The sequence below is a fragment of the Balaenoptera acutorostrata genome, chromosome 7, assembly GCF_949987535.1.
Source record: "Balaenoptera acutorostrata chromosome 7, mBalAcu1.1, whole genome shotgun sequence".
Lineage (NCBI taxonomy): Eukaryota > Metazoa > Chordata > Mammalia > Artiodactyla > Balaenopteridae > Balaenoptera > Balaenoptera acutorostrata.
Window position 1 is genome coordinate 6,768,023 of NC_080070.1, and position 11,639 is coordinate 6,779,661.

General features: G+C 39.7%; 1 protein-coding gene across 2 annotated transcripts; it reads left to right on the plus strand.

Moving 5' to 3' along the window:
• The first annotated feature begins 388 nt into the window (after positions 1 to 388).
• On the plus strand, positions 389 to 5,175 carry LOC103015134 (GTPase IMAP family member 2-like). 2 transcript variants are annotated; one of them, XM_007165379.2, is made up of 3 exons: positions 389 to 866; positions 1,748 to 1,783; positions 2,815 to 5,175. In XM_007165379.2, exons 2-3 carry the CDS (start codon positions 1,756 to 1,758, stop codon positions 3,789 to 3,791), a joined length of 1,005 nt encoding a protein of 334 aa, XP_007165441.2. In that variant the 5' UTR covers positions 389 to 866; positions 1,748 to 1,755; the 3' UTR covers positions 3,792 to 5,175. The 2 variants fall into 2 exon arrangements, with proteins under 2 accessions (XP_007165441.2, XP_007165442.2); XM_007165380.2 differs by having other exon boundaries at positions 2,818 to 5,175.
• Positions 5,176 to 11,639: the final 6,464 nt, after the last annotated feature.

Below are 11,639 nucleotides of genomic sequence, written 5' to 3' on the forward strand. Positions count from 1 at the left end.
AAACCAAAGTGCATCACTACTAATCTGAGATATTTAAAGGCTATCTAAGTCCCACATTTTCTCTGCCCCTGCTGTGGTGAACGTCATATAAATAAGGGAATAAAAGCATTTGAGTGATTTCAGCTTTAACCCCTTGGGTCATTCTTCCTGAATGTAGAGACTCAGATTATTATTGTAGACACTGCCTAGATCATTGCTTCCCAGGGGTGCCTCCCTGACATTGCAGAGCTGGGCAGGAAGGAAAAGCAGGGAAATCACGAGTGAGTTATTTCCAAATGCGCTGATGGACATGACTGTTATAGTCAGACAGACATGGGCTTCTCCCGGGTTCCCCTTTCTGTACCCTCCCCGCTCTGCACAGTGCCCTGTCCTGTGCGCCTCACACCCACGCTCTTTCTGCCCCCAGCCCAGCGGCACTTGCCTTTAGGACAGTCACTGCTGCGGTGTGGATGAGGTGTCATTCCTCCTGGGGGGAGTTGAGGGGTGTTCATTCAGGCAAACCTGTAACTGCGGGGACGAGCCCGGGTGGGAAGCAAGCAAATCTACCAGCATCCCTGGCGCCCCTTTTTTTCCTGTCCAGTTTAAATGATTCAAACATTGGTTTTTTCACTATTGAGAAAAAACAGTCCACGTGACAACAAATTATTCATTAAATTTTGCCATTTTAACTATTTTTAAAAAGAGAATCACAGGCATGTGCTGGGGTTCACTTGCACTGGGGAAACTCAGTGGAGATTCAAGAGAGGAAGAAGCAGACTAGGTTTCCTGTTTTCTGGGTTTTTTTTTTTTTTTTTTTCTCTTCAAGCTGAACGGGCAAGTCACAGATTTCACTGGGGAGGCTTCTGTTTCTTTCAACAATAACTCAGGTAAGCCCACACTCAAGAAAGTTCTGCAGTGTTGATTTCTAGCTCCCAGGCTAAAGAAAAAAATTTTAAACAAATTTGCCCTATTTTCAGGGAAACAATTTAGAGTGATGGCATTTGGCTTAAGTGAAGCCAGTTTACAGGACCTGTAAACTTCATGGAATTTAGATTAACCATTACTGGCAAAGAGAGCTTCCTCTGCATAGAGCCAATAAAAAGTGCTAACTGGGAAGAATTTGGTCATTAACGCATGCATTTTCTCTGCCTTGTCGCTTGGTACAGGCTGCCAGTTTTAAGTTATTTCTCTCTGTGTAGGAAAAGGAACTAAATGGCAAGGCTTCTTCATGGAAAGAGGAAAATTCAAGTAATTAACGGATCAAATGAAGTGTATTTCTGGTTTAAAGGACAGTGTACTTTTCTGGAGTCGTGTTCTTAATTCATTGAGCCTCTCAGCAAGGACTCAGCGTGGAGGGAGGGGTTGGGTGAGGTGGGGAAGGAGCGAAGGAAAGAGCAGTCTGAACCTGGGACCCAAGGCAGACCTAGAAAGGAGGCAGAAGGAAGGGAAGGTGTGTGGCCACGGAAAGCAAGAGTGGGCAGGGAGGTCCTGCAGGGAGGAGGGAAAGTGGAGGAGAGGTGGGCATGGAGATAAGAAGTAGGTGGGGTGACAAGCGAAACCCATTTTCTGACTCACTGGGTTGACTCTGAGCAAGTGACTAAATTTCTCTGTAAAACAGAGATAGTACTTCTTTCCACCCACCTCCTCAGCTTTTTGTAGACAAATGAGGCATGGTTGTGAACGTGCTCTAGAAATATAAGGTTCTGTCATGAGTCGTAGCTCAAAAATGATAGTTTTTTAATTGGTCTCTGGTCTCTCTGTCCCTCAGGAACTGCCATGGGCCAAAAGGAATGCAGTCACTCTGGTAAGAAAGTGACTTCCTGTGTGTGCCTGTTTTACCCATTCTGTGCCTATTTTGCATAAAAATCATGCTATCCTCTTGAAGCAAAGTATAAGCGAGCAGCAGTTTCTTCACTGGAGAGAATCATTTCACAATGCTCATTTCAGTATTTTCCTGGTCCAACCATTTCACTGGTGGTCGGGACCACACCTCTGCCCAGCCACGGTCAGAGGAGCAGTCTCTGGCCCTGGAACAGTCAGGTTACTTTCCCCACCTGGAGATGGAACCCACAGTCTTGGCTACACGTCTCTCATCTCCAGAAAATTTGCCTTTTACAGGGCCAGAACTGGGTGATATAGGCAAGCTTTGAATGACAAGGTATGATTTTAATTCTAACTCATCCTCCAAATATGTTTTTCTAGGAGCCAACATGGCAATGCCCTGCAGACCTAGAGAAATCTAGAGTTTTAAAAACCATTATTTTATTTGATAACAGAGTTAGCTTCTATTTCATAAATACCATACATTGTGAGAGTGTCTTTTCCCAGACTTTTCCTTATCATTAAAAATATTCCATTGGTATGATCAGTGTGGTAATAACAAAGCAAGCTTGCTCTATTTTTTTTCACCTTTGCTTTTTTTTAATTGAAATATAGCTGATTTACAATGCTGTGTTACTTTCAGTTTTACAACAAAATGATTCAGTTATACACACACACACACACACACACACACACGCACATACATATGAATAGATTTTTAGATTCTTTTCCATTGTAAGTTATTACAAGATATTGAGTATAGTTCCCTGTGCTGTACAGTAGGTCCTTGTCGGTTATCTATTTTATATATAGTAGTGTGTATATTTTAATCCCAAACTCCTAATTTATCCCTCCCCTGCCTGTTTCTCTTTTGGTAGCTGTAAGTTTGTTTTCTATGTCTGTGAGTCTATACCTGTTTTGTAAATGAGTTCATTTGTATCATTTTTTTAGATTCCACATATAAGCGATATGATGTGGTATTTGCCTTTCTCTTCTAAGTAAACTTGCTCTTAGCAGGACCATATACAAAGAGCCAACAAGCTCAACATGCCAGAGGATCGGAGCTGAGAGTCATTCTGGTGGGCAAGACCGGAACCGGCAAAAGTGCTACAGGGAACAGCATCCTGGGGAAGCAAGCATTTGAGTCCAGGCTGAGTGCCCAGCCCTTGACGAAGACCTGCAGTAAAAGTCGGGGAAGCTGGGGAGACAGAGAGATGGTTGTTATCGACACACCAGACATGTTTTCTGGGAAGGACCCCTCTGATTCCCTGTACAAAGAGGTACACAGGTGCTACTTACTCTCCGCACCAGGACCCCACGTGCTGCTCCTGGTGACACAGCTGGGCCGATTCACCACCGAGGACCAGCGGGCTGTGCAGAGGGTGAAGGAGATCTTTGGAGAGGATGCCATGAGGCACACAATTGTCCTCTTCACCCGCAAGGAAGACCTCAAGGGAGGCTCCCTGATGGATTACATCCATGGCTCAGATAACAAAGCCCTAAGCGCGCTGGTGGCTGCGTGTGGGGGGCGAGTGTGTGCCTTTAATAACCGTGCTAAAGGGAGCAGTCGGGATGAGCAAGTGAAGGAGCTAATGGCCTTGACAGAGAGCCTAGTGATGGCGAAAAGGGGTGACCACTACAGCAATAGGTTGTACAGCCTAGTAACAGGGTCTGAATGTGGAACTGTGCAGTCAGAGGAGAGATTACAGGATTTCAAAGAGAGCTTTATAAAGTACATGGAAATTCAGAGACGTTCAACCGTGGTCAAAGCCCTAATCCTAATAGTGATGTGTATTTTATTGTGTATTCAGGTGTTTGTCAGATTGCAAACTCTGTTATTTTGTGTATTGCACGGAATGTGCAATTTCTTTTACTGCTTACTGTTTAGCATGTGCAATTTATTCTGTAGCTTACTGTTAATTATACCCCAAAATTTAATGATAATTTTTAGAAAGACCATTAGACTGGAATGCAAGACTCCTATATTATAGTTACAATCAGTGGTTCTTTATCCACTGTCATTTAGTGGGTGAATCACACACTGTACCTCCCCTGTAAAATACAGTGCCTGACAGCACTAAACGTTTGAGATTCTGTGAAGTGCTTAAGTCTTAACATCATTCTATTTGTTAGGGAACCAAATGATTTTAAAAGTTACTGTTTGTTTTGAAATATATCTTTTGAAAGTTGTAAACATAAAATTCCTCTCATTTGCAAATCTCTAAAGTCAGTTTTATGTTCCTAAAAACTCCTTTTCTTCATTATACTATTACTATTTCTACTGAATATAACAAAAATAACAATAAAATTTCTACTGGGTGCAGTAAAATAACAAGTAAGCTGTAAAGTTCCTGAGATCACATGTCTTTAAGTCTGTGCTATGGTTTTACCCTCAGAAGATGGTAAGTGAACACGTGGCTCGTTTCTGTAACACAACTAATTCATGCTCAACAATCACACACGGACACACTCACACATCAATAGTCTGTTTTATGTGCATCAAATTTGCTTAACATTGAAAGAGGCTCAGCCAGATTTTATCCCTGGTACCCATTCCCAGTTAGCATTGAAACACACATAGAGGCTTACGCTTCACACAAGATGATGGACTGAATATTTTTGGGCATCATCCTGTTAAATGCAACTAGAATTTTTAAAAATAAACACAATCTTTATGACTGATGAGCTCACTAGAAAATTAGGAAAACTCCAAGAAGGAAGCAGACAATACACATAAAAAGGATGTGGAGCTAAAAGGGGAGTTGAGAGCCATGAGGACAGGCAAACCCAGAAGGCAGGGCTGACCTACAGACAAACGCCTACGTCAATCCCCAGATGAAGAAACTCAGCCTTGGGTTGTTGGTAAAGTTAGAGAGCTGATTCTGAGGTCTCCGATCCCCAGACCCAAACCTATATTAAACCTTCCCTAATATTATAAATTCTAATGTTATAAATTAATATTTAAAGTCTTTTTTAACCAAATGTGCTGTTTTTTTATTTCTTCTTATGCTCATTTTTGTATGCTGTGCTTTTCAAGGAATTTTTCCATTATACTTAAGTAGTTGAATTTATTTGCAGAAACATAAAATATTTTATCATCCCTTTAATATGTACAAGAACTAAATTATTGGGTTGGCCAAAAAGTTCGTTTGGGAACCCAAAAGAACTTTTTGGCTAACCCAATACTTGTTCCTCTTCGAATTCTGATATTGGCAATTTATGATTATTTCTTTTTGTTTGATCAGCCTGGCTAGAAGTTTAATTTTATAAGTTTTACAAAAATCTAACTTTGATTTTCTCCTTTATATTTTCTCTGTTCCATTTCATTGCACGGTTTTAAAAATGTCTTTTGCCCAGAATTTTTTAATTTCAAAGAAGTTCAACTCATCAATTTTTTCTTTCATAAATCATGCTTTTAGTGTTTTATCTAAAAAGTCATCACCAAACCCAAGATCTCCTAGATTTTCTCCAGTGTTATCTTCTAGGAATTTTATAGTTTTACATTTTACATTTATATCCATGATCTCTTTTGAATTGATTCTTGTGAAAGGTATAAGGTCTGTGACTAGATTCTTTTTTTTTTTTTTTTTTTTGCATGTGGATGTCCAGCATCATTTATTGAAAAGTCTGTGCTTTTTCAACCTAAGTGTCCACTGACAGATGAATGGATAAAGAAGATGTGGCACATATATACAATGGAATATTACTCAGCCACAAAAAGAAACGAAATTGAGTTATTTGTAGTGAGGTGGATGGACCTAGAGTCTGTCATACAGAGTGAAGTAATTCAGAAAGAGAAACACGAATACCGTATGCTAACACATATATATGGAATCTAAAAAAAAAAAAAATGGTCATGAAGAACCTAGGGGCAAGACGGGAATAAAGACACAGACCTACTAGAGAATGGACTTGAGGATTCAGGGAGGGGGAAGGGTCAGCTGGGACAAAGTGAGAGAGTGTCATGGACATATATACACTACCAAATGTAAAATAGATAGCTAGTGGGAAGCAGCCGCATAGCACAGGGAGATCAGCTCGGTGCTTTGTCTTTTCGTTTTGTTTATGGTTTCCTTTCCTGTGCAAAAGCTTTTAAGTTTAATTAGGTCCCATTTATTTATTTTGTTTTTATTTTCATTACTCTAGGAGGTGGGTCAAAAAGAATGTTGCTGTGATTTATGTCAAAGAGTGTTCTGCCTATGTTTTCTTCTAAGAGTTTTATAGTGTCTGGCCTTACATTTAGGTCTTTAAGCCATTTTGAGTTTACTTTTGTGTATGGTGTTAAGAAGTGTTCTAATTTCATTCTTTTACATGTAGCTGTCCAGTTTTCCCAGCATCTGTTATTGAAGAGGTTGTCTTTTCTCCATTGCATATTCTTACCTCCTTTGTCAAAGATAAGGTGACCGTAGGTGCAGGGGTTTACCTCTGGGCTTTCTGTCCTGTTCCATTGATCTATATTTCTGTTTTTGTGCCAGTACCATACTGTCTTTATTACTGTACTTTTGTAGTATAGTCTGAAGTCAGGGAGCCTGATTCCTCTAGCTTCGTTTTTTTTCTCAAAATTGCTCTGGCTATTTGGGGTCTTTTGTGTTTCCATAAAAATTGTAAAATTTTTTGTTCTAGTTCTGTGAAAAATGCCATTGGTAATTTGATAGGGGTTGCATTGAATCTGTAGATTGCTTTGTTGCCCCATATTTTCATTGTTCCTCTTTTTTTCATTTTTGTGTGTTGATTTTTTTCAAAATTATTCCATTTCCTCTCCTCTTTTGCCCTTTTGTTTTTTAAGTGGTTGCTCTAGAAACTAAAGTATTTATCCTTAACATATTATCCTCTACCTTGAATTAAGAGTGGACCACTTCAAAGAAGATATTAATAAAAGAACCTTATGAAAGTGTACTTGCATCTAATCTCTACCCTTCCTTTGTGATATTGTCATTTTTTGCTTCTTCATATGTTAGAAACTCACAATAGGTTATTAATATTTTGCTTTAGTCAATTTCATTTTTAAGAAACTAAGCAATAATCATACAGTGATGTGGATAAAATTGATGACTGATTAAAAAAAGAAAAAAGAAAAAAGAAACAGTAAAAAACAAAAATAAATAAATAAATATAGACAGTTGTTATTTGTCAAAGATAGATGAAAGTAAAAAGAAAAGAACTTTGTCTTGCAAGGCAAAATGAAGTCACGAGCACAAGTTTATTTTGACTTTGATTTTGATATCCCAGCTTATAACTGGGACTGTACACTGAATCTTAGAATAAAAAACAAATTAAAAAAATAAAAAAATAAAAAAAAAGAAACTAAGCAATAATCAAAACAGCAGTCTTTTCATATTTCCCACATATTTAAATTTTCCAGAAAACTTTATTCTCTCCTGTTGATCCAAGTTTCTATCTGGTATCTTTCTCCTTCAGCCTGAAGAATTGTGGGACAAATTCTTTTTGCTTTTCTATCTTAAAATGTCTTTTTTCAATCTTCATATTTGGAGGGTAGTTTTGCTGGGCTGATCTTTCATTTTCCTTCAGCATTTTAAATATATTGATATTCCAATGTTTTCTGGTTTGCATTATTTCTGATAGGAAATTGTTATTCTTATATTGTTTCCCTGTGTGTAATGTGTCTTTTTTTCCTCCCCTAGTTAATTTTAAATTATTCTCTCTCTCTCTTTCTTTTTTTTTTTCGGTTTTTGTTTTTAGCAGTTTGACTGTAAAGTGCCTGGATTTTGGTTTTCTTTGTATTTCCCACATAAAGTTAAAATTTTTGGATTTATGGGTTGAAGTTTTTCATCAAAATTTAAAAATTTTGGTCATTATATATTCAAATATTTTTTCCTACCAGTTCAGTCTTTTCTTCTCCTTCCTGGATTCTAATTACATTAGACTGTTTGATACTATCCCAGTGATCACTAGTGCTGTGTTTGTTTATTTTTTATATTTTCCTTTTATGCTTTAGTCTCAATAAATTCTCATGGCCTGTCTTCAAGTTCATAGGTCCTTTCTTCAATGTTCAATATGTTATGAGGTCCAGCCAATAAATGTTTTGTTTTCCAAATATTTTATGTTCTATTTCCAGAATTAATGCTTTTGATTTTATATGTCTCTCATGAAATTCTTCAACTCTTAACCCATTATATTTATTTTTCTATAACTTCTTTAACACTTTTATGATAGCTATTTTAAAGTCCTAAGTTCCAATGAATGAGTCATCTGTGGTTCTGCTTCTAATGTTTAATCTTTTGATTATGAGCTGTATTTTCCTGACTCTTCATATGTCACATAAATTTATATTGCAGACAATAAAACTGAAGTCTAAAGCTTATGTTTCCCCGGGTTTGGTTTATTTTATGGATAGTGCAAGTTCATTTATCTGTCTAGTGATTACACTGATCACATCATTGGCTCCAATGCTTGAGTTGAAATGAGAATGAGCCACCATTAAATCGATTAAGTTCACTTCAGATTCATACTACACATAACAATCTCTTATCTAAGCAACATTTTATCTAATCAACATTTGAACTGAGAAAGGTGTAAGGCTCTAATTTCAAATGGCTTTACCTCACTAGCAGGGCCTAACGGGATAGAATAATTTCTCATTATTTTCTTGACCCTTCCCCATTGCTGCTTTCTTAGGAAAAAATATTGTGATGAGAACAGGAGGAGTTTTCCAGATAGACAATTTAGCATTGCCTTTAGGATCATACAGATTCCAACCTATTTAGATAACCCACATTGTTGTCAAATGAGCATCTGACTTCTCCTCCACTCTGCAAAATCTGTCTGTGACAAGCCAATACCTCCAAATGTTTATATCCACACCAAGTACTTACCCCAGGTATAGAAGGCTCCCCAGCTCTCTCCTCACCTATAAAGGGCTCTTTTATATCTAGAATTCAGTTCCTCAGTGCTTCCTTGCTTCCACCATCCTTTGACATACAGAAGTATATTTTCATTCTGTCCAATTCTTGTTCTCAGTGTGGAAGCTGAGGGCTTTTGAATCTTTCTCCAACTTAACCAGAAGCAAAAAATCCCACATTTTAATGGATTCTTTTTCTTTTTCATATTTTCTGTAGCTTGTCTTTAATAACAACACACTTTTCAGCTAGCATTCCACTTTTCAAACATTTGTACTGTTTTCCTCTTAATGGTTCCAGAACTATAAGGTCTCTGGTGTTCTATTCTCAGTCCTTTTTTCTTCATATCCTACACATTTTCTCTGAGTGTTTTTTGCCCATTCATTTGTTTTTTGGCACGCTGGTATTGCTTCAAATATACCCCCTCCCAGTCCTTTCTCCTGGTCTTTTATTAACTGAAACTCATCCTAAGTTCTTGCACAAGTCTCAGTTTGTGTTAACATTTGCATCTCTCTCACTTGGAACTTTTATTTTCTATCTTGGACTCCAGTGTCCCATTGTACATAACATTGGAATATGAAACACACAACGTTTTACTTCTGATTTGGCTTATAAACTTCCATCTCCTTTTATGTTATGCTATCAAACTAGGAAGCTTGCCCTGGTGCTTGTCCTATGAAACTGAATCCTGGATGACACCTACTTCACTGGTACTTCTAACAAGTAAAGCTTGGTGGCCACAACCTCTCTCTCTCCCACAAAAAGAAAGTAGGATCTACATGACACTAAAATAGTCCTTCTAAATGCTGGTGCATAGTGGGGCCAATGTCTTTCAGATAGTCAATATTTGATTGAAGATATATTTCCCTATAATCTCCTCTCCTGAGATGATATTTGGATAGTTCTTATTCCTTTCTAGCCCTGGGGATGCTGATAGTTGAGCTCTTGCCATATCTAGAAAAGGCAGGGAGACATCAGGGATGAAGAATGATCCCAGAAAATTTGAACTTCTTATTATTCTGTTCTGAAGGTCTGTTCAGGAAGGATGTTTTTCTTCTGTGTCATTTTTACTGGATTTATAAGGATAGAGAAGAAAATGATAAACATGCAAGTCTGAAAGGAGAAGAAGGAAGAATGGAAATAGGGAGGAGAGGAAGCAGGAGCCCTGGATGGTTCTGAGACCCAGGAGTCTCAGGGCCTTGGCCTTGGATAGATTTCCACAACCGATGGCAAGTCGGAGAATACCAGGGGACCAAGCCCAGAGACAATGGCAAATAACCAAAAGCTAATCAGAATGCAGAGGAAAATGGCGACAGACAGTTACTTTGGAGTAGGAAGGCGATCCCAGAAAGCACTAGTAGGGCTGTGGGAATGTGAGACAGGGAAGGGAAAGGAGCCGCCCCAGGTTGTGTTATTGAGCATGTTACCACTGTAGACAATGGTGAGGGGGTTCCCACCACAGACAATTGGGTCTCCGTCCTGCCAGGGACCACAGCAGTTGGTCCAGAATATACCTCAGAGTTATCCCACTTGGTGGGCAGTGCACAATTTAATAAGCAAGGAAACTGGGGCATTTATCCACTAACTTCTCACTGTCACAGATTGAGGTCTGCTCCTGGGGACCTTAGCTCTCTGATGACTTCAGGCTGCTCTGTGCACTAGCCAAGCATCCTCTCGTAACCAGGTAAATCCTCAGGCAGAGAGTCACAACTGGTTGAAGGAAGACACCACATGCGTGCATGAGAACACTGAATGGCGAGGAGATGTCAAAGAGGCACTGAAAGCATCTTCATGAAAGGTACATGTTGGGTGTCAAAGACTTAGTCAAGACTGGTCTATGTGGCCTGGACTAGGGTGCAGCCAGTGAGGAGACATATGCACCTCAGTCCTAAGGAAGTACTCACTCCCAGGGCCCTTCACCTGTAGGGTTGGCACTTGAGAGACCTTGGCAGTGAGTGCCTCCTTCAACTTTGTGCCCTGGACACCAAACTTGCCTCACACTAGTCCTGGCCCTGCTGATCTAGTGGGAGAATGAGAGACTCCTGGCTTCAACGATGCTGAATGGAAACAATGGGAGCGTCAGTCACTCGAGAGATTCTGTACCTGAAATAAAGAATGGAAAAGAGTGGAAGTTGGGTCTCTTTCCTACCTGAAGAAATGGGCTGGAAAGAAAGAGATGAAAAAGCAGGCCCCATTCAGTAGAATAGGGCTCAGGACAGCCCTCCTTCCCACACACAGGGACAGTCAACTCCAGAAAGTTTGAGTTAGGTTGGTGACCTGACCAGTCCTAGGGCCAGTCCTTTTGTAGCCTGTTCACCACACCACTGGCTCTTTTGCTGACCTCACTCTCACGGCCCTCTTCAGAGAAGACAGAATAACTAGAATTGCTGATACCAACACAGATGACCAGACTAAGCCTCCTCGTAAGGCTAATTTAGGAATTGTGTAAAGGTATCCATCCTCAACATACCGGCTAGCTTCAAGTCCTTCAGTACCTGAGACTTCCTTTCTCAGATAAAACTCTGCTTCTGGATTTTTCTGACAGACTGGACCCCAGAGGAGCACTGGCCACATGGGTGTCCAGTCAATGGACAGCTGTTGAGAAAAGCTACCATGTTCTTTGTTCTGGGCCAGGAGGCTCTCTGGACTTATTTGATATGGGGGAAAAAATGCCTACAGGGTAAAAAGTCATTGAAGATTAGGTCACTAAACAGTTCTAGAAGGAGAGTCAGGCCTCGGGGTCCTACAACACCCTTCCCTTCCTCAGGTGTGACAAGATATTTGGTATCGAGGGGCCCTGCTGGAGATACACACCACTTGAGTCACAACAGGAGGGAGGTTTTGTAAGGGAAATGCTTTAAGCCCACAATGAATGTTCCTGTCTCTTTAAGTCGTCACCACCACCTAACCCTCCCTCTGCGCTTTCCAGAGCTCTGAGTCTCAAAGGCCTGAGACTTCCTCTGCGCACACTGGGAGAAAACA